A 22,998-nucleotide genomic window follows, 5' to 3' on the forward strand; every position below is an offset into this window, starting at 1 on the left:
GAATATTTTAATCAGTCTTATATCTGACGTATATTTTAAACAAAAATGAGAATAAATTATTAAATATTCCCGATAAAATTTGTTAACGCGCGTCGAGAAAAATAAAATAAAAAGACGGGTTGCACTCCGGGAGCAAAGAATACTTATACTCTAAAAAAGAGTCCGGGAGTGCCGGCAGAAGTGAAAACGCGCGTAGTAGAGAGGGGATAGCTGTCTACTGACTACTCTCCATCCGTCTTACGCTTTTTCGATCAGATCACGTGTCCTGACGCGAGTAGATTTTATACCCATTACAGAAAAAGTGCTTAACGCCGATAAAGAAGTTTTCACTTCAAAATAATTCATGGTCGCGTCATGAGGTAGTAAGGCTAAGGTGACGATTTATTGTATCTTTGTATCTTGCCAAAGAAGTTTTACTTCTGACACGTGTGCACGCACGCTCTTTTTTCATTTCAAGACGAGATAAGACTTTAAATTTCTTGAAATAAAGGAGAAATTTTGCTGCAGCAAACCTTGTTAAGACATCGCATCGTAGGTTGTGGCCACGTTGTGGCCTTAGATCATGTTGTGGCATATATGTAATCCTTAATATAAATCAAGTATTATTTTATGCTGTGATTTTATCGTGATTTTATGCTATGGAGGTAGGGATTTCAGTTTGTCATTTGTGAATTTTTAATTGTCATTTGTCATTGTGTCATTGTGACAGCATTGTGTCAATATTCGCAACGTAAAGAAATACAGTAAAGAAATCTGTGAAAGAAATAATGGAATAATCATTGTAAATTATAATTTAAAATTAGGACACTGGGCAAATGGTCAAAGCTGCATAGTGCAGCACATAGTGCAGAAGTACCTGTAAAGCTTGAATTTACTATTTGATGCACATAACGATTTAAATCAAGGTCTATGACTACTAGCCGACTGTTTATCTGTTCTAATTTTTTATTGATAGCTGAACGATACCATAAAATCAATAATAGTTATCGTAGAAACCTCTGATAATACCTATTGAACAATTAAAGTTATATCAATTTAAATAGTTAAAGCCATGGATGGACCCTCAAGACCCAGGAAGAAGCTCAAAGCAGTAAGTAAACTGTTTGATTTAAGTATTCGAATCAGAAATTCCTTTATAAAAATAATGAATAGTAATAGATTAAATAAATATATATATATACAATAAGTTTCTTGATAAATGTTGAAATATTTTTTGTAAATTTAACCACTTTCTTAACTTATTAGTACTTAGATATAAATAAAATAAATGAATAGAATTTATAATGTTAACATATGAAATATTAAATGATTGTGTAGCAAAATAGCATATAATTTGTTAAATTTTCTTTATATTTTAAATAGGTATTTTTCTTTTTGTACGGAAGAGAGATCATGCACCTATATATAAGAAAGGTTTTAATTTCCCTAAAAACTCTGTACTAATTTTAAACAAAAGTAAAAAATATTCTGCTTGTAAGGAATCTAAATTTTTTCTTCATTTTATCTTTGTAATAAAGATAAAGTAAAAAAGCTTTTTTATGAGTGTCATAGTTTTTATTTTCAAAAGAAAGTAGGTCAACTCTAGTGAGCTTGTTACTGGTTCGTATAGTAATACCTACTGCATTAGAAGTAAACCTAGTTGAATAAATTCATGTCTGTATTTGATGTTTCCTTTAAAGTAGTTCTATTACAACATCAACATGATACCTATATTCATATTTCAGGAATAATATTCATTATCATATATATGTTATCAGATATACTTTATAAGCTCTTATCTGCACTTATTGTGTATAATATGTGATACCATAAATTGTTTAGATATCACTGAAAAACATTCTTTATATGCATCTCTTTGATCTCTTAATTCTATTTAATTTTATTTATTACTAAACCCAACTGCATATGTGTGCATATCACATTTGTCTTAATTTTTAATGTAACTTAATTATCTGTAAAGTGTGATATAATAAATATTGTTCAGATATCACCGACAAACATTTTTATATGCAGCTATATGTTCTCTTAATACTATATAATCTTATTTATTACTATAAACCTGATTGTATGTATGTTGTATGACTGGATTATGTAATAACAATTCATTTTATTAATAGTGTCAACAACAAACAAATTATAAAAAAAATTGGTTGTTTTTGTTGCCAAGTAATATTTAAAATCATTTGATGCTCATTGTACTTAATATGCATTCATTCAGATTAATGCAATGAAATATCACAAGGATATAATATTCATCAACAATATTCAATATTGTATTCATTTCATTAGGTCATGGAAAAATTTGTTACACACACAGTCTTATTAACAACATAACATACGAGCGAGCAAGCTTCTTATTTTTTTTTTAAATTCAATGACATCAATTCTTAATCAATTTCCATTTTATCTCTTTTAATCTAAACCAGCATCGATGACGTTTCTATAGTAAAATAGATTTCATTTTATAGATTGCGATGAATAAACCGTTATTGTCGTGATAAATAAATAAAGGGAAATATTTATCTTATACCAAATACTAATCTTATTAAAACAAGCCCAAGATAATAATATGACGTTAATAAATTAACAAAAGTCTTTTCTCCTATTTATCAATGGAAAATTCGTATTGTGTTGACATTAATCCATACTTAATATTATAAATGCGAAAGTAACTCTGTCTGTCTGTCTGTTACTCAATCACGTCTTAACTACTGAACCAATTTGCATGAAATTTGGTATAGAGATATTTTGATACCCGAGAAAGGACATAGGATAGGTTTTATCCCGGAAATCCTACGGGAACGGGTTTTTCTTTGAAAACGCGGGCGAAGCCGCGGGCGGAAAGCTAGTAGGTACATAATATATAGTGCATATAGCGTTTTTAAGTCTTGCGGTCATTTCCTATTTAATAGGGTCAATGAACTGAAGGAATCGGATTGATTAACTAAGTGGTTTATGACATTTTGTAACAGGGTTTGAATTTTAAATAAATTAAAGTCTAAAATAATTTTTTACCTTTTGCGTTAGTAATTAGGTAGATCAGGCCTATAGATAATTAATATTCTAAATTTTATGCTTCATCTTTAGATGTTACTTTGGTAAATTTCGTAATACTACGACTACGACGACTATTGTTATTATCTATTTTTTTCACTGAAATATAATAATTATTTGTAAGCGCCTATATTTTTATTTATGAGACTCTACGTAATGAGGAAACAGTCGAGTAAATTGCGTTTTCAATTATAATCTAAGGTTATTAAAACTAGGGTAGGTACTATAAAACCTACTTCAAGAACATTGCCGGCAGTGGGAGAGAAATGAACTGTCAAACAACAGTCGATTAGTGTTATTCAATAAAGCGTTCGCGCTGCCGCGGTTACAGTTCGGCAACATTTTAATATAGTCTGTGTTTGTAAACACGAAGACGCTCGCGTCTTTTGGCGGGAAAGTTTTATTTTATTTTTTTTAAAGCTAATTATTTTTTTCAAAAATGAGTTTGGAAAAACGGAATAGAAAAGTTGCAGAAACTTTTGAGAAATTTAAAATAGGCCAGTGGGGAAACACACTTTTAAGAACGGTTTGTAGATTTATTATTTTAATAGTGCTTATATTGTTATTATTAAAGAAAAATAATTATTGTTTTGCGGATTAAAGCGAAAGTGTGAATGTGTTGCCAATATTTACCGATAGCGCGACTTCTATGAATGACTCAACTTTCACTCATGTTTATTTCCTCAAGATTGTTGTAAACTGGATACCTATTCACTTTCTACTACATTTTTAGTTTCGAAACCATAATAATTGTTTAAAAAAAGACATCATATGATATTATGTTATTATAGAAAATAATGTACATATATTGTATTACTTATTAAACACATCACATAAGTATAAAATAGCGAAAATATCCGGGCGAAAAATATTAAATTTCTTCTGATTAAAAATTTTTACAGGCAATTTTCACTTCATAAAACTTTGAATTCTAGGTACTTATTAGTAATCTAATAAATAACTTTTCCACCAACACGGACTGTTATCTAAATTATGTTTAATTCAATTAACTATTAGAAAGCCGAAATAAACGATAATCTCTCATATTATAGGTACCTAATTGATATGCTTATCTTTTTTTGATGACTGTGCATTTTTATTTTTATTTTAGACAAGGTTTCCGCCCGCGGCTTCGCCCGCGCAGTCAAAGAAAAACCCGCATAGTTCCCGTTCCCGTGGGATTTCCGGGATTGCGTCATTTTTCCGGGATAAAAAGTAGCCTTTGTCCTTTCTCGGGTATCAAAATATCTCCATACCAAATTTCATGAAAATTGGTTTATAGACTACAAGCCCGCATAGGACAAAAATATGGGTCAAATGAACCACCAGGGAACATATCTAGAACGATAGCAGAGCAAAAAATAATAAGATTCATCACTATGCCGTCACTTGTAAGCTGTCCAACTGAGTGCAGATGAGAATTGAAAAGTACAGGTAGACTCGGTAAATTTTGGTCATATATTTTTGTACGGCATTCTTAACCATCGATAGATCCATTAAAAATAATAAGAAACCGCTCAGTGCCGTACAAAAATGGTGGTCCACCAAGTCGGAATTTTTATTTAATTTCCGAAAGTTGCCGAGGGTAAATTTGGTCATTTGACCATGTACGGCATCTGTGTCATACTATTGCTATACTGCTTTTAATCCATTATTCCGCAACGCCGTACAAAAATCATGGGGACAAGGGGAAAAAATCGAGAGTTGCAATCCCCTCTCTTTCCCCACTCCAGGGGGTCATTTGACACAACACGAAATAAATTTATTTTTAAAGTATTTTATGCATAGATAATATTTTTTCATGTGCCGTACATTTTCGTTGGTTCAAAGGGGAAAAATCTGAAAAAGAAAAAAATCCATATAACGAAATGTTTGCTTTATATTTTTATAATAAAATATAAAAATACATTAATATTAAGAAGCTCGAGGTGGTTAATTATCACCTTGGAAAGTCGGAGTCAGGCGGAATGGACTCCGTTAAATTGATGAACTAATAAAAAAGCTATGAACGAAAAGATGTGAATTATATGCAATCAGTCCATGAATACAGGTAAAGTCACAAGCAAATGCTAGTAATATATACATATTCAAAATGTACAAGTAAAGCGCTTTCAAATGATACCAAACACGGCATATTTATCTTAACTTTATTTTTTTGCGCCACATTAGATTTTGTGAAACCCCATATAGCCTTTAGCTGGTCGCTGGTTATCCAGTGAACAATTCAGACGCTTCTAATGATATGTCATTTGTCGAATTCTGATAAGTAGTTTAGAAGTTACGAGGGAATAGATGAACATACATACATGACCTGTCAAAACCATAACCCTCCTTTTGCTTTGTCGTAGTTGGGTAAAAATATGTTAATGCCGTACTGTATCAAATGGCCATAAAGCACCCTTAAAATTGTAGCTTTCGTCGCTTTCATCAGCCTAAAAGATGTGGTCTGCACAAAAATGTACGGCATCGTTTTTTCCTAATTTATCTATGTTAATACTATTTAAAACAACGGATAAAATGTAGAAAACTATTATATTTCATTAATCTACGATGTTTAATCTTTAACAAAATTTCTGGTTTTGCATTTCTCTATAACTTTTTTTAGAACGGTTTCTTTTGAACGGCAATACTATACAACAATTGAATTTTACAATATCATGTTAAAAAAAAAGTTCCCGTACAGGGTCAAATGACCTTACAGCTCTTTATAACAAGAATTTGATGAAATTAAGATGATTATTGGTATACATTTAAAAGAACAATTATTTTTTGACGGCATTGCTTTTAATAGTACTTTTGAGTGCTAGATAATGTTTTGGAACCGAAGCCGTACTTAGTCAAATGACCCCCTGGAGTGGGGAAAGAGAGGGGATTGCAACTCTCGATTTTTTCCCCTTGTCCCCATGATTTTTGTACGGCGTTGCGGAATAATGGATTAAAAGCAGTATAGCAATAGTATGACACAGATGCCGTACATGGTCAAATGACCAAATTTACCCTCGGCAACTTTCGGAAATTAAATAAAAATTCCGACTTGGTGGACCACCATTTTTGTACGGCACTGAGCGGTTTCTTATTATTTTTAATGGATCTATCGATGGTTAAGAATGCCGTACAAAAATATATGACCAAAATTTACCGAGTCTACCTGTACTTTTCAATTCTCATCTGCACTCAGTTGGACAGCTTACAAGTGACGGCATAGTGATGAATCTTATTATTTTTTGCTCTGCTATCGTTCTAGATATGTCCCCTGGTGGTTCATTTGACCCATATTTTTGTCCTATGCGGGCTTGTAGTCTATTAGTAGTTAAGGCGTGATTGATTGATAGGGAAAGCTTGACCAAAATGTTTTGTTTTACTATTTTTTTTTTCCGGAGACTCTTAACATCTTTTGCGGGAATTGCAGGTGCCTCCTCTGATGATCCACCAATAAATTCTCTGATTCTTTTGCCCATTTGTCCTTGCTATCGATTCAATTCCCGGCGAATTTTCAAATGTTCTAAGACCAGATCAGATCAAAAAATTACGTCTGTTATCGCTTGGTTTGTTTTTATTTATGCGACGTATTATAAACGCATTAATTCCTGTGTGTCCAACATGGCATAAAAATTGTCAGGGGCCACCTTTTGGAGTTACGACTCACATCATATGAGGCGCAAAGTTCATCAGCGACGTCCACCCCATATTTAGCTTTATTGTAAAAGGTATTGAATTCGGGTTTTCGCTTTTCTCCGCTTGAAACATACTCCGCACTCTAACATGATCCTCTTCTTCAACTTCATCACCATAATAAGGTAAGTCTGAGTCAGACAAGAGTCTAACCCGCCATGATACGTGATATTTTCTATTCTATTCGTTTATAGTACAGGTATTTTATAATAAGTACCTGTTGGACAAACAAAAACATTAAATTCACATAAACAAGCAAAAAAAATGTTTGCAGACACCAAGAAATCATAATCGATAAGTTAGCCATGGCGCGAAATTGTAACATCAATTGTGAGGATGGGTCATATTTACCTTTTTCGAAAATACACGCGTGTAGCTCCCAGTACACTCGACTTCGAAAGGATTTCACTTCCAAAACGTTTAATGCACATTGTTAGCTCCAGCTACTACAAAGAAAAGCACAATCGTGCACGTAATTACAAAGATATTGTAAATTATAAACAAGCCGGGTCATTTTGACCCAACCTCAATGACGCCGGGTTAAATATATTTTGGCGTACCTATTATTTATTTTTCAATTCATGGCTATTTTATTAAGAAATTATTAATTAATATCTATCACTATCGGAAATGAAATTAGCAACGTTGATGTTTAAATAGTTGTTAATATGATACGTTTATTTTTAACATACCTACTTAGATATGTAAATTTTTAATTCATATAACATAGTTAAAATAGCTTAGTAAACACATTTTCGTCTTAGAATTTAATTAATAATATTTTACACGTGTGGCAGTGTAAAATCTATTTCTAGTAACGCAACTGATAAATATAAAATATGTTAGTATTTTACGTTGTGTAACACCTTTGCCTACTGGAATATATATCTACTCACGCGTAACATGCATATAACTCATAAATAATAGGTACAATATCTATGGAATTCATATACTTTCCGATATGAGCACTTATGCAATTATTTCAATAATTCCTCAAGAGATAAGAGAATTTTTAAAGCGAGTAGAGTACCTACGAGGTTCCGTATTCGGTATTTATCGTTCACTATAGCTTTCTGCTCGTGGTTTCGCCCGCGTTTTCTAAAGTTTAACTGACTATAATACACGTACTACCTTCCTCTTGAATTACTCTACAAATGGTATTAAAATCCGTTGCGTAGTTTCAAAACGACTTTGTTTTATACTTTGTAGACTCTGAGTTTTATTAGAAAGTTAGAAACTATTAATTACTAATCTGAGGTTTCAGAAGTATCTAACATAGGATTATGTAGCTTTTTATTCATACAAACAGCCGTTATTATGCCGACCATCACATCGATGAGGCGAAAGTACCTAAAGACAAAAGCTTTTCAAAGCTTTTTGTTAAGAGTTATACTTACTTAAATATACTTATATAACAATTTTTAAATAATTGTTTTCTTAAATTTAATACTTAGTATACTTAATATTGATTGTGTCGAATCGCATTAGTTTTACATGAATATTAGTTACTAGCTTCCGCCCGCGACTCCGTCCGCGCGGAAAAATTAAGAAAAAATAAGATTTTTTTTTTCTACGTATTTTTCCGGGATAAAAAGTATCCTATTTTATGCCCAGGATAATAAGGTATAATTGTACCAAGTTTCATCGAAATCGAACCGTTAGTTTTCACGTGATGCCTGCACATACAGACAGACAGACAGACAGACAAAAATTTTTTTAATCACATATTTGGGTTTGGTATCGATCCAGTAACATTCAACATCCATGCTATTTATTTTTTCAATATTTTCAATGTACAGAATTGACCCTTCTACAGATTTATTATATGTATAGATATGAGTAATATTTCCTAGATTGTTCTTAAGAGTAACTAACTACAAGTCCTTTAGACTTTTTCGGGATTAACGAAAATCATATCATACTTATGATACCTACCTAGTACCTGGTACCTACATGGCGAAGCGATGTGCGATTGAAAAAAAAAACGGAAAATATTCCTTTTCAAAACTAATAAATAACTAATCTAATAAATCACTCGGTCAGTTTACTTATTTAATTAGTTACAGTAGTTACAGTAGTATGTACATTTAATCATCACATAAACATAATATAAAAAGCTCCATATCATGACCGATTAAGCGGAAAAAGGAAGGTAGAGTTGTAACGCGGACATCATCTTATAATCTAACGTTCATTTATAATTATTATATGTAACTAGTCATCTACGTTATAGTTTTTATTGCTATCCTGGTAACTTAATAAATAAATAATTACCGAGTCATACTGCAGCATTTACCATATTTAAGTAAAGACCAATCAAGGGCAAATAGGTTTTTAAACTCTACTGTAATTATGTAATTTTCTGTTCATGCAACATGACCTATTAGTTGGAATCGTATTACTGTTTTATTACTACAATTACGTTCATACATGTAAACATTGCAATGACTGATGCATAAAACATCAAGTTTATTAGTCCCTTGCATTTTATATTTAATAAAATAAAATATACGTGATTAAGATTGCAATAATAAGTATCTACTGAGATTAAAATTTATCGTGTGCATTTTTTAAGATAGTAATAATAATTAATAAGTATCTATCGAGATAGGAAGGTATCTTGTCGAATTTTGTAGAGATAATAATTAGCGGTCATTGTAACAAATATGCAATCATTTTATAAACCAGGAAAATAGTAAGTATAAGAAATAATGAGAGTAGGTACATGATAAAAAAGTATTTTCCAATACATTGACCACAGCAGAATGTTATCTGACTCGGAATTGACCTAGTAATCGATTCAGATTTTAGGTTCATTTCAATATTCAGTGTTAGGAGTATTATTATAAAGTTATGAATTTAATCTAGGTATATACTAATATTATAAAGCTGAAGAGTTTGTTTGTTTGTTTGAACGCGCTAATCTCGGGAACTACTGGTCCGATTTGAAAAATTCTTTCGGTGTTAGATAGCCCATTTATCGAGGAAGGTTATAGGCTATATATCATCACGCTACGACCAACAGGGGTGGAGCCACGGGGGTGAAACCGCGCGGAGCAGCTAGTGTCTAGATATAATAAATTCCATTTTTCCATAGGGAACAGGAAGTAAAGTGTTAACTGTCCAACCTATTTTTTAACTGACCTTTCGCAAGGTCAGGTTTGATTAGTTTAAAGTTACTTCACGATCAATCGAATGCAATATAGCTTGAAATTGGATTTTCTAGCACGTTCACGGAAACAATTCAAACGAATTGTTTTCTGAAATTGTACTAATGGAAAAATTATGCTACCGAAAATAAAGTTTCTTTCGCCTATTACATAGATAAACAATAATTAAACATTCAATGAAGGAAAAACAAGTTAATTGGTTTCAACTATAGCATACCTACCTAATTTATATCATGTATATTATTCTTTTTAAAATGTATTGAATTTAAATTGGTAAATATACATATGTACTTACAATACACTAATGTATGATTAGGTATGTTTAACTAAAAAGTAGAGCTTCAATTAAATGTTAATTAACTATGGCCTTCATAAACGCCTGAAAACATAAGAATACACTTCACCATATTTTCCATACGGCTTTATGAGGTCAAATATCTTAGCATAATCTATCCTTAATTTAAATCAACGCACATTCCCTAAAAACTTTTTGAAATACCAAATTTCGGTATATAGGCAAATTTCTGGAAGGTCATGTGTTTGCACCTTGTTGTTTTTATTGCATTCTAAATAAGATTTTTATGGGCTTGATGATAATAAATATTCGTTGCAGTGCGCGCAAGTAGCAACCAACGTTGTGGAGCAGAAACACCAAGTTTCCAGGGCCAAGCGAAGCAGGGCCTTCGGAAGTAAGGCCTTCAGGGGCAGCACTGTTTGGTTCACTGGTCTCAGTGGAGCGGGCAAGACCAGCATTGCCTTCGCATTGGAAGCGTATCTCGTATCTAAAGGTAATCCTTTTGTTTTGACAAAATTGAAGGTCGCACTTATCTAAATGACATCAGTCTGTAGAGATATGTGTTATTAGTTTTTGGGTAATTGCATTTTATATAAAATAATATTTAATATAAATGTTTCTGTAAGACATTTCGTAATAGAAGAGATGTTAGCTATCACAGAATTATATGCTTAAAACCGAAGTTTATATATCTATATTTACTGTGAGTAGTAAGTGCAGGACTTGTTATGCTATTATTGAATAATGATAAAAAAAAAAGTTTTAAATGTTTTCATATTTACAATCGATTTCACGTTTCAATTCTCAAACGTATTTTTATATGAAATCATTTAGGCACCGTTAAATTCTGGTTTTCAATAAAAGAAAGTCGAATATGTAACTATATTGTGCTATTATTTAATAACTTCTTTTGTAATAAACTGCAAACACATAATTTTTGGAACTTGTTTGAAAAAAGAATCTTTGCCGTCGACAGTATGCAAATAAAAAAGTGCAACGCTTTTATGCTAAATTTAGATCAAGGAAAAAAAGCCGAAGTCTTTTATAAAATCAACAAAATTAGATATTCTATAAAATTGCAGCAAGTTGTTTTATAATACATCACATTAAATTAGCTGTTAGGAAAGTTCAATATATCATAGAGCTTATTGCATAATCTAATTATTGAGAAAATTATAGGGTAAAATATTATTACATAAAATCATTAAGTTTTTGCCTCGAGGTTAGTGTATGATGAGGCCAATTTCTCGAAATATAGGTATACGTAAGAACCGTAAGAACTTTACAAGTAGATTTTTAAAATATCTTAGATCTAGTGTTGACAAAAATAACATGCAAAAACATTTAACTCGGATTATGAGTGTATTTTATTTCGTTGTTCAATTCAAATATTAAAAAGAAGCCAAGTATCATGGTCGATCCTACATGTGTTGCTCATTAGTCTTGTCTTTAACAAGGAGTTGTTTATTTTCTTATTACATTTCTCGAAAAATTTTGTCTGATGAGCATTGGATTTCGTAAAACTGTCTTTATCTAATTTATGGTGTTCGTAGTACAATATTTGAATAACACTATAAAATTTAAAGATAACTATAAAACAGGTTTCTCCTTGAATTAAACCTTCAAAATGAAAAAAAATAATGACGATTGTTTATTTGACTCAACAGTACCTATGAACAATTTCAAGGATATTCAAAAATTCAAAATTATTTATTTCTTTCATTTACATTAGGTCTTAAACAAATTTGTGATTGGAACACTCCTAGTAAGCAAATAAAATGCTTGTGTCAGGAGGTTCCGCTCTTCCTTAACACTATTACAGAAACAGAAATAAAACAATATGAATGAATACAATGCAAAAACATAAAAGAAAAGAAATAATTTAATAAAATAATATTGATATTGTTAGGACACAACGACATTTGCTCTAAAATTATAAAGAGGAAATATTTCATTATTCAGCTGTTTGTAATTGAGAAATCATTACACATACCTAATCTACAATGGATAAATCAACTAACATCTTTTAACTACTGAACATAACTAGCACAAATTCATATTTTATCCTTTGACTATGGTCTATGGGCCTTAGACCATATTTTCTCCTTTATCTCTTTATTTATTTATTTATATTTATTTTAACACAGGTTAATCCAAACAGCTAGACGCTAGTAAATAAAAATAGCACTATTCCAGGCATTCCAGCATACGGTCTAGATGGAGACAACATTCGCACAGGCCTTAACAAGAACCTCGGCTTCAGTAAAGAGGATCGGGAAGAAAATATCCGAAGAGTGGCAGAAGTGGCCAAACTCTTCGCGGATAGTGGAGTCGTCTGTTTGTGCAGCTTTGTGTCCCCGTTTGCAGAGGTAATGTGATGAATTTGTAGTTTTGGTTCTGCTTGCTGGGAAGACCTTTTTTGTAGGGTTACACAAAGTTATAACGCTTTTAGTAGCTTCACGTTTGAATGTAATCGACATATTTGTATATGTAGCCGACTCCTTTAGACTCGATTTGGAACTTACTTCAAACGGATTTAATGCAAGGTTAAAATTAAGCCTTTGGTAGATTTCTCTTAATATTAAATAACGATCGAATCGATCGAATTTGACCTAATATGTTTGTTCAGTTTTATGATTATAAAGTTTGAAAATCGTTTCCATAGTAAGATCGAAAACTTATGAATGAATTGAAATTCAATTATATTCTGTTTTATCTACCTATATTATGTAGGAAGTGAGGTTATCATTTCGAATTATATTTTATTAAATTAAATCTATAATATCTATATTTGTAGTTTATGTTAGGTAGAAATATAATAAAGAGAAATTTACAAAAAAAAGCTTATAATGAAATTTTTTGAGATCATAAATATGACTGATATTTTTTTTGTTATCTTAAACACATTTTATGGCTCAAAATTGAATTGTCATTATGATAACGCCGGATTAAATAAGATTTTGTTTAATTTGAGGAAAAGTTCTTCAAAATGTAACTATTTAGTAATCTGTGATAATAGCATGAATTGTAATTTCTAGCTTAACTCGCAAATTTTAGTGAAAATAAAGTTAGAAAAAATTCTTCACAGTAACTATATCTTCTTCAGTTGTAAAATGAAAACAGGATAGAGATGAGCTATAACGAAAAATTTGTTTAGTTATTGTTCATTGAAGGGGGAAATTCCTTCGAGAGACCGCTTGATACTTTTAGGGTACTGAATACAATAATTCTGCTACGTATCTTGTGAATACATTAGTAGACAATTATGTCATCAGCTTATCACAAAATGATACATCCGCGTATTTTCCTTCTTGCACCTAAAAATAAAGAGCTCTATATAAACCTCATATCTATTTGGCCTTTGACTTTATCGTGTTCGATTGCTATTTAATAAGGTTCGTTAACACTAATTAATACTAAATCTTATTCAGATTTGATTTATCGTTAACTAATTAGGACATGGAATGGGTTATCTCGAAAGTATGGCAATGATAGTGAAGGAGTTCCGAGTTATTGAACTCATGAGAAAAGTACTAAAAAATGTTTACTAAATAAGTAAATTGTGGGTCAGCAGTAAACTTGTTTCTGGGAAACTTGATTTGAGCATTGCAATTCCAGTTTTTTCACGTGCAAAAAATATTTTGTATACAATGCAACATTTACTCAGGCTAGTAGTAAATATGCTTTTGAAATATTTGCTAGTTTAGTTTTGATAGTAAACCTTAGAACTTGTAAAAGCTGTTTTGATCTGTCCCTGATCGCAATCTTATTACATAAAAGTGTGTTACTGTTAGTAAACTAAAACGTAGTTTACAACGCCCAATCTTAATACATAGTAATTTATAACTACCTTCAATTATCTAAATTGGTTTTATCATTAGTCCCTTTTATAACCTAGATTTCTTTGTTCATTATTAATCTTACCTAGTTTGATAATTATCAACTGACTTCGAAAAAAGGAGGACTCGACTGCTTTTTACCACAAAACTTTCGACTGGGTTAACCTATTCACTTCCTTTATTTAAAGTAGTGTCTTCCGGTTAGTCCCATTTTATTTTGTCCAGTTCTGACCATTTGAAGGCAGTTCAGTTATTTCTTAAAAAATATTTTAATTAAAGGATAGAGAGGTAGCTCGTCGTACCCACACGGATTCGGATCTGCCTTTCTTCGAAGTGTTCATTGATACACCGCTAGAAGTATGTGAACAACGTGACACCAAAGGGCTGTATAAGAAGGCTCGGGATGGACAGATAAAGGTTTGTTTTTGTATCAACTTCATAGTAAATAGTAATATACCAATTTTAAAGAATTTGCTTCAAACTAGTTTCATATAAACTTTTAATCAAATTTAAGAGGGAATTTGAAAAATTATTTTTTTCTTATTCACCCTTCCTATAAAAGGGAGCATGGTGCAAAATTTCAAGTTTCTAATCTGAAATTTTTCGTTTGTATGCTATTCTACCAGACAACAGGCGTGTTACCATGATGTCTTATAGCTGTTTTATTTCCAGTGTGGGAAAGTGATGACGGTAGATTGTCATTTTCCCGCACTGAAAAATATAATCTGAGTATGGGGGAACTTATAGTCACCATTCTCTTTCTATATTTTAATAATTAAATATTTAACGTACTATAACTATGATGTTTTCAACAATAACGGTTTTTTTATTTATATTTAATTCGGTTTAAATTCCAGGGATTCACAGGTATCACACAAGAATATGAGCGTCCAGAAGCTCCTGAGTTAGTTATAGAGACAGTTGGCCGGTCTGTGGAAGAATCAACCATGGAGGTTATTAAGCTGCTTGAGGCTCAGGTATGTTATAAGTGAGATATAATAGAATTGTAGGTTGTTTTGTTCCCTTATAGCTTCTAAACAAACGAGTTGATTGTCTTCATTTATAGTAAGCTAATCCTTGTATTTATTGGTTTGGAATAGTTGATGCTGTTGGGGCATAATCTTAACAAGTTTTAAGGCGCCTGTTTTATCAACTTTATAAATCTCTTTTTAAAATGTCCAATAACCATACAGAAATATCAATTAAATTCTTCACAGTTTTCACATCTTTCAATTTAGAGCTTGTCTTTTGGTTTGGCCAGTGGCGTCCCAGATTTTAAAAGTATTTGAAAATATGCTTATTTAAAGTGCACTATACATTTACTATGCAGTATGCACTATTAACTATAATTCTGTCTTATTTCGAGTTAGGTTATATGAGATTTTAGAACAAGTTTATACATGGTTTTTCCTATTCCAGGGAGTAATCCCCCACTTCGAAAGCGTATCTGGTGTGGAAGAGCTTTTCATCTACGGCAACAGATTGAGCAGTGCTATCGAGGAAGCTGCCAGGTTGCCGCAAATTGAGCTTACTAAGCTCGACATGCAATGGGTTCAAGTAAGTTTTGTTATTTTCTAGCTTAAAACTAACGTAATTTTGATATTTATTTAACATTCAAATGAATTATAAGTACTTATATATTTTTTTTGAAACCGAAAGAGTAGAATAAATGCTCTGATAACAGGCGTCGCGACGGCAAGGCGAAAGACGCGGGTTCGAATCCCGCTGTGATTTTTTTTTCTATTCTTTAAAAATGTAAAACGCTACGCTGCTACAGGCTGTAATAGCCTGTAGCCAACAAAGTACCTATTATTTCTTAATTTAGATAATGCTTTTTTTATTGTTTTGAGTACTCGACATTTTAATTAGAAAGTGAAGGCTGCGTCCTTCGTCAATTTAATTTGAACTGAATAATTACAATAATTACCAGAGGCGGCTCGCCCTAAGGAGCGCTGGTGCAATGAACTCCCATAAATAATTATAATAAAATCATACTCCTTAATTTAATTATTAACATTAATTATTACTATTTAAAATCAATCGTAATCTTTAAAACTACTGTTAATACCAATGAATATATCCATCATTCCATCATCCCATACACCTGTATAATACCTACTGTATTATGTAACGCGCGAAGCGGAGCGCTCACGATTGCGCTCCAATGAAAAAAGATTTAGTACATTTCCTAATACGAAATCCAATAGGAGTGAAAGAGAGGGTTTTGCCAGAGCCCTGCGCGTGAAACAAAAGATTTTCTATGGAAAAGTAGCAAAATTCGGAGCGCCGCACCCGCTAACGTTGCCGGTTCGTTTTTACCGCCCGGCAGGACAGCGATTGCGCGCGCGGCGCGATGTTGCCAGTTTCCACTTCTATAATATAAACAAACACTCGAGTCAACTTCAATGCACGCGCGCGATTCATGCAATTTTCTAATTAAAATTATAAAATACGTGTTGAAATAGCCTGTAGTTATCAGTATTACTTGTGAGTGTTAAAATGAACAATAATTATAATGTGGCGTTCATTAAAAAGTGTGTTAAAACGTTACAAATTCGGCTTGAATGTAAAGCTAATAAGGGACCGCCACGGCCTGAACTTGATCTTACGCAAAAATGTACGACAAAAACGAAAACATATACGCGTGTGTTTAAATCTGAACAATATGTGAAAACACCGTGGTTGTGTGTTTGTGATGAAAGCAACAAACTATTTTGTTTTCCGTGTCTTTTATTTAAAGCGGGAGCGGCCGGCGGAGGTGAGAGTGCTTGGACTGAAACGGGCGTTGACGACTTAGCTCATCTTTCAATCAAGATGAAAAAACATTCACAATCTCGGTATCATTTGTTGAATGAACTGCAATTGGCGTCTATCGGACGACAAGAAATTCGTAAAGCACTAGATTCCGCGTAGGTACCGAAAGTCAATACGCGAGTTCAATGACCGTGTCGATGAAAACAGACATATTTTACGAAGGTTAATTGAAGGAATTGGAAGGATTGTGTCGTATTTTGTGGTGCATTTCAAATTGCTTTATGGGGGCATGATGAGTCTTCGGAATCCCTGAATCCCGGAATCTATATATATTTTTTTTTAATAAATTGTACTGATTTACACCATGTATTTTCAGTGTTTTATTTCAAGTGAACACCCATAAAATTTTGTCACGAGCCGCCTCTGATAATTACCTAGTTGAAATGTAATTAGAATGATGAATTAAAGTTTTATTGTGAATAATAATAATAATGGATGTTTGCAGGTATTATCGGAAGGTTGGGCGTATCCATTGAAAGGATTTATGAGGGAAATTGAATATTTACAAGTAAGTATGTAATTTTACGAATTTATTTAATATTTTTTAACGGGATAACTTAAAATTTTATAATGTCTTTTTGACTTAACAAAAAAAATGTCTCGGTCTGGTAGGACAGAGAAGGCTGATCACCTACTTGTCCTTAAAGAAAATCGATCAGTGAAACAGATGTATAATGCATCTGCCCCTTACCCCACTTGGGGACATGGGACTTCACTTTATTTGACTTTGATTATGAAATATTCAATATCAAATATTGTTTTTAATAATTATTCTAATATTAACAGGCGCTCCACTCAAACTGTCTAACACTATCCGACGGCACTATCGTCAACCAATCCGTGCCCATAGTATTGCCAGTTAAAACGGAAGACAAAGAACGAATGACCGGTTCTAAAGCGATATCCCTGGTGTATGAGGGTAAAAGTGTTGCCGTGCTACGGTCGCCGGAGTTCTACCCGCATAGGAAGCAGGAGAGATGCAGTCGCCAGTTTGGCATTTATAATACTGGCCACCCTTATATCAAGGTGGGTAGTTAGAAATACATATAGTGTTTAGGCGTTTTATCGTCAATTTTTGGATTTTTTGCATTGACTTTTTTGGAGAAAGAAATCCTCTAGATTTTGAATTATTGCGCATTTGAAGTGATATTTTATTTAGACTTTTATATTGAATGGATGGAGTTGCATTTTCCGTTGCCTTATACTCGGTATACAAACTCAATGAAATAAATTCAAATTATTATTATATATTTTGTATAATTATATTCATAAGTTATACTTGGTATTGTTACTGTTCTGTGTCCACTGCCTCACGACAAACGCGTGACGAACGCTTGACGCGACGTTGCCGCTCCGACGTAGATATATATAATATTATGTCGAGCGCCGAGCGTAGAAAGTGGACAATAGGACGATGACTATAAGTTTTCAATTACTAGTTTCATTTTTTCATAAACATATAAAAATGACGATCTTTTTCCAAGGATCCGTCGTAATTACATTATCATTTAAAATTACATAAAACAAGCGAAATTATTGAAGTGATTGCGTTTTTGTTTACAATTTAACAGTATAAAAAAAACAGCCAAGTTACTAACTAAAAAATAAAATAAATAAATATTTCGGGACTATATTCACACACGGCACGATCTGATCCCATATTAAGCTTTCGCTTGTGTTATGGAAACCAGATGGCTGATAAACATACATATATAATTTTAAATAAATACTTATATAGAGAATTAACACCCAGACACTGAGCAAACATCTATGTTCATCACACAAATCGAACCCACGACCAGTGGCTTGGAAGGCAGGACCAACCAAGCCAACCGGCCAGTCATCAACTGAAGGCACTTTCCTCAAAATTATAAAAATTAAAAAAAAAATATATTTATTTATACACCAGATGATCGAAGAATCCGGCGATTGGCTGGTAGGCGGTAACTTAGAAGTGTTCTCTCGGGTCCGCTGGAACGACGGGCTCGATGCGTTCCGTTTGACGCCCAACGAACTGCGGCGCAAGTTCAGGGAGCTCAATGCGGACGCTGTTTTCGCTTTCCAGGTACGTAATAATAGAAAAAATATAATTAAATAATAATATATACATATTACCGTTACCGTTTCAGCCTTTTAAGACGTCCACTGCAGGTCATAGGCCTCCCCCAAAGATTTACATAACGACCGATCACCAGCGGCCTGACGGCCTGAATAATATTTACTATGGCGTTGAAAATAATTTTTAATCATGTAAGAACGTATGTGATTTATTTTTGTTAGGAACAATATGAAATTCGGAAAACAATGACGATCGTTCATGATATAGGTTTTCTACGTGTATAAATTTATTTTTTTGATATGCTTCTCTTGTCATCGATACTTAATATTATAAATGCGAAATTAACTCTGTCCGTCTGTCTGTTACTCAATCACGCCTAAACTACTGAACCAATTTGCATGAAATTTGGTATGGAGATATTTTGATACCCGAGAAAGGACATAGGCTACCTTTTATTGCGAAATATGTACCACGGGCGAAGTCGGGGCGGACCTCTAGTTGTCTATTAAACATGATTGAGGTCTTTAAAACTAAACAAAAAAATACGGGATTATTTTTTTTTTATTCATAATTTATTTTAATTTGTAGCTCCGCAATCCCATTCACAACGGGCACGCTCTGCTGATGCAAGACACGCAGCGGCAACTCATTGAAAGGGGATACCAGAAACCGGTACTTCTATTGCATCCACTGGGTAAATATTAATAAATATCTGTATAATTAAAATTATGTGTTTGCTCAATTTTAATAGAAACAGAAAGAATAAAGTATTGGTTTTAGGGAATATTTACCAAGATCACGTTGATATGCTAGCATGCATTTAACTTATAGATCCTACTCGAGTCCATCTCCTTACAATTTTCATATCCTAAAGGAATATTAACAAAAAACACATTTTCCACATACTAAATATATTAATTTCCCAGGCGGTTGGACAAAAGACGACGACGTGCCACTAGAGGTCCGTATCAACCAACACAAGGCAGTTCTCAACGAGGGTGTTTTGGACCCACAGTCCACAATATTGGCTATATTCCCCTCGCCTATGATGTATGCGGGACCTACTGAGGTGAGATTTTGTTTGATATTTTAGTTTTGGTACATATTTGTATAAACGTTTAATTTAGAATTACAATTACTATGTTATTTATGTAATTTTATCACTATTGCGTAGTTATTTATACCGATTTCCATTTTACTAGTAGAAAATATAAATGTTTAAATATTGAAATGATTAAATGCTTACCAGTACTTCTAATACCCTATTTTACAAAAAATAATTCTAATATAATTAAAGTGCAAATGCTCCCTCCATTAAGTTGATTCGCCACTACCCATAATTTTAAAAGTAAACTATTCCCCCAAAATCCCGAGTAATCTCATTTGTGGGTAGTTGCAAATAAATCAAGTTGCGACATTTTGCACGAAAAAATGAGAATTTACAATTTTTTTCGCGCTATATTCAAATAAATTTTATTTTTATTTTCAACTAGCTTCCGCCCGCGACTCCGTCCGCGCGGATGTGGGTCTTCGCGTGGATGGTTTATTTCTCCATTTTGAGTAACTCTGACAATAACATCTTATAAATATCTATTCGACCCAAATACGGCTAGGCCTATAATAATACCCAACGTGTGTTCGCAGTTCTACAGAACAACGTCTATGGATAAAACTGAAAAATTAAGATTATTTTTTTTCTACGTATTTTTCCAGGATAAAAAGTATCCTATTTTACGCCCAGGATAATAAGGTATAATTATACCAAGTTTGATCGAAATTGAATCGTTAGTTTTCACGTGATGTCTTCACATACAGACAGATAGACAGACAGACAGACAAAAATTCGGGTTTGGTATCGATCCAGTAACACCCCCTGCTATTTATTTTTTCAATATTTTCAATGTACAGAATTGACCCTTCTACAGATTTATTATATGTATAGAATAGACTACCCTCAATTCACACATTCCCCACAGGTACAATGGCACGCCAAGTGCCGTATGAACGCAGGGGCCAACCACTACATAGTGGGGCGGGATCCCGCGGGTCTGCCGCACCCCGACGGATCCGGGGACCTGTTCGACCCGCGACATGGTGCCATGTTGCTGGCTGTTGCACCGGGCCTTAATGATCTGGAGGTGAGTAATGTGCAATAAACAAGCGGCATCATGTGGCATTGGCATATTATTACAATATATGATGTTACATATTATGTATTTTGTAAAATTAAATTGTAAAACTGACATGATTAAAAAGAGCAACTATGGAGTTTCTTGCCGGTTCTTCTCCGTAGATAGTAGATACTGCTTTCCGAATCGGTGGTAAATGTTAAAAATATGTATATAATGACGTTTCAAAAGTGCTTCTAGAAGAAGTCTAATTGAATAAATAAATGTTTGAGTTTGAGTTAGAAATAGACCGAGATCATAGAGAAATCATTACATAGTGATAGGAACAATTCCTGCGGGTTCGGTCATGGTATATTATGTTTGATTCGCGATATAGAGCTGTGCTTTATACTAGATGACTCCCCAGAAATTTTCAATGGTCATAGATTTATTGTGATGCATGCAATGCCGCATTGATACATTCGTGCGAATCACAAAACGATTAACGAACACGAATATGTTTACACAATATGCGTGTTTGTGCATTCCATATTCGCAGAGTGTGTCTTGCGATTCGCGCGCTCGCGAAGAGAGCTTTTTCCCATGATTATTATTTAAAAAAATCAAGAACATTCGAATTTTAAATCTGTTTATTGTTTCTAGATCATTCCATTCCGCGTTGCCGCTTACGACGCATCTGTTGGCAAGATGGCATTCTTCGATCCCACCAGGAAGGAAGATTTCGATTTCATATCTGGAACAAGGATGAGAGGTATATCAATTACCAGAAAATATTGATTATAATTATTTATTAATACCCATAGTACATACATTGGGGTAATTATATAGTTTTTGGTATGATTATTCTTTCGAATTAAAAAAAAAAGTAATTTTATTAGAGAATAAATTAAAATTATACGTTATTTTCTATAGCGGTATAATAAAAAACCCTAATATTTGAATGCAAAGACAGTTCCCTTCTTTTGACATACATTCATATTGTTCTTTCTAATTCTTAATTTTTTAAGACCGCATATTTTAATTTCTATTAATATTTGTTACTTTTATCAGGTCTCGCTCGTGCTGGCAAGGAACCGCCAAAAGGATTCATGGCGCCATCCGCCTGGAAAGTATTATCAGAATATTACCAGTCTCTAAAATCCAAAATGGACACAAACTAATTATAGTAACTTATTTAAGATCACTATTTAATAATCGTTTATTTGGCACAAATGTTTTAATTTATATTTATTATATTATATTATTATAAATCAAATATTATTGTGAATATCTCAATGTGAGTGCAATGTTTAATGTTTTTATTACATTCCTATTTTTGTTTGTGTAGTTTTACACATTCCAGTATTTTTTGTCACAAAATAGCGAAATCGATGTATATTATACTGTTAATTTATTCGGTTAAGAACAATAGCTGAAGTATTATATTTTATATATTTAAAGGGAAGGGTCCTTGTTAATTTTTAAAAGATTTTAAAATGTCTATTTTAAACATAAAGTATAATTATGGTGCTTGAAAATCAGACAGATTTATTTAATTATACAAATAAAGTGATATACATAGTGTAATTGTTGTTTTATTTTCATCCCTTCACAAAATATATGCCATCATTCTCGCAATCAATGACATTATTATTCAGAAATACAATAATAATGCGTTGTTCCTCATTATCAACCTTATTGCTATGAATTAAGATTTAATTTCATCAATATAACGTTTCGCTTTATCTATTGTAGAGATATTTAACTGTAGAAAATATGAAAACATTCAAGACACAAATGTTATACTTAAAACTGCAAATATTCTGAAGAATAAATAAAATTGTATTTTTATATAAACAAAATTTGCTAATATGTTGGTACCGTAGGTACTATCATGATGTTAGGTTTAGGTACGAAACAAATACTCAAATTCTAACACAAACAATTATTATCAAATTCAAACAACAAAGTCGCTATCAGCGTATGT

General features: G+C 32.6%; 1 protein-coding gene across 2 annotated transcripts; it reads left to right on the forward strand.

The window, feature by feature from the left end:
- The first annotated feature begins 716 nt into the window (after positions 1–716).
- Papss (3'-phosphoadenosine 5'-phosphosulfate synthase) lies at positions 717–22,598 on the forward strand. 2 transcript variants are annotated; one of them, XM_089700566.1, is made up of 14 exons: positions 717–1,090; positions 10,510–10,684; positions 12,388–12,560; positions 14,310–14,447; positions 14,888–15,007; positions 15,450–15,587; positions 17,290–17,352; positions 17,631–17,870; positions 18,754–18,909; positions 19,492–19,597; positions 19,830–19,972; positions 20,880–21,041; positions 21,675–21,783; positions 22,083–22,598. In XM_089700566.1, the coding sequence occupies exons 1-14, from the start codon at positions 1,052–1,054 to the stop codon at positions 22,190–22,192; spliced, it is 1,872 nt and encodes a 623-aa protein (XP_089556692.1). In that variant the 5' UTR covers positions 717–1,051; the 3' UTR covers positions 22,193–22,598. The 2 variants fall into 2 exon arrangements, with proteins under 2 accessions (XP_089556692.1, XP_089556691.1); XM_089700565.1 differs by lacking the exon at positions 717–1,090 and adding an exon at positions 3,305–3,580.
- The last annotated feature ends 400 nt before the right edge of the window (positions 22,599–22,998 follow it).

The sequence above is a fragment of the Colias philodice genome, chromosome 11, assembly GCF_061535455.1.
Source record: "Colias philodice isolate Cphi_HAF_F1 chromosome 11, ilColPhil1 Martin Lab GWU primary, whole genome shotgun sequence".
Lineage (NCBI taxonomy): Eukaryota > Metazoa > Arthropoda > Insecta > Lepidoptera > Pieridae > Colias > Colias philodice.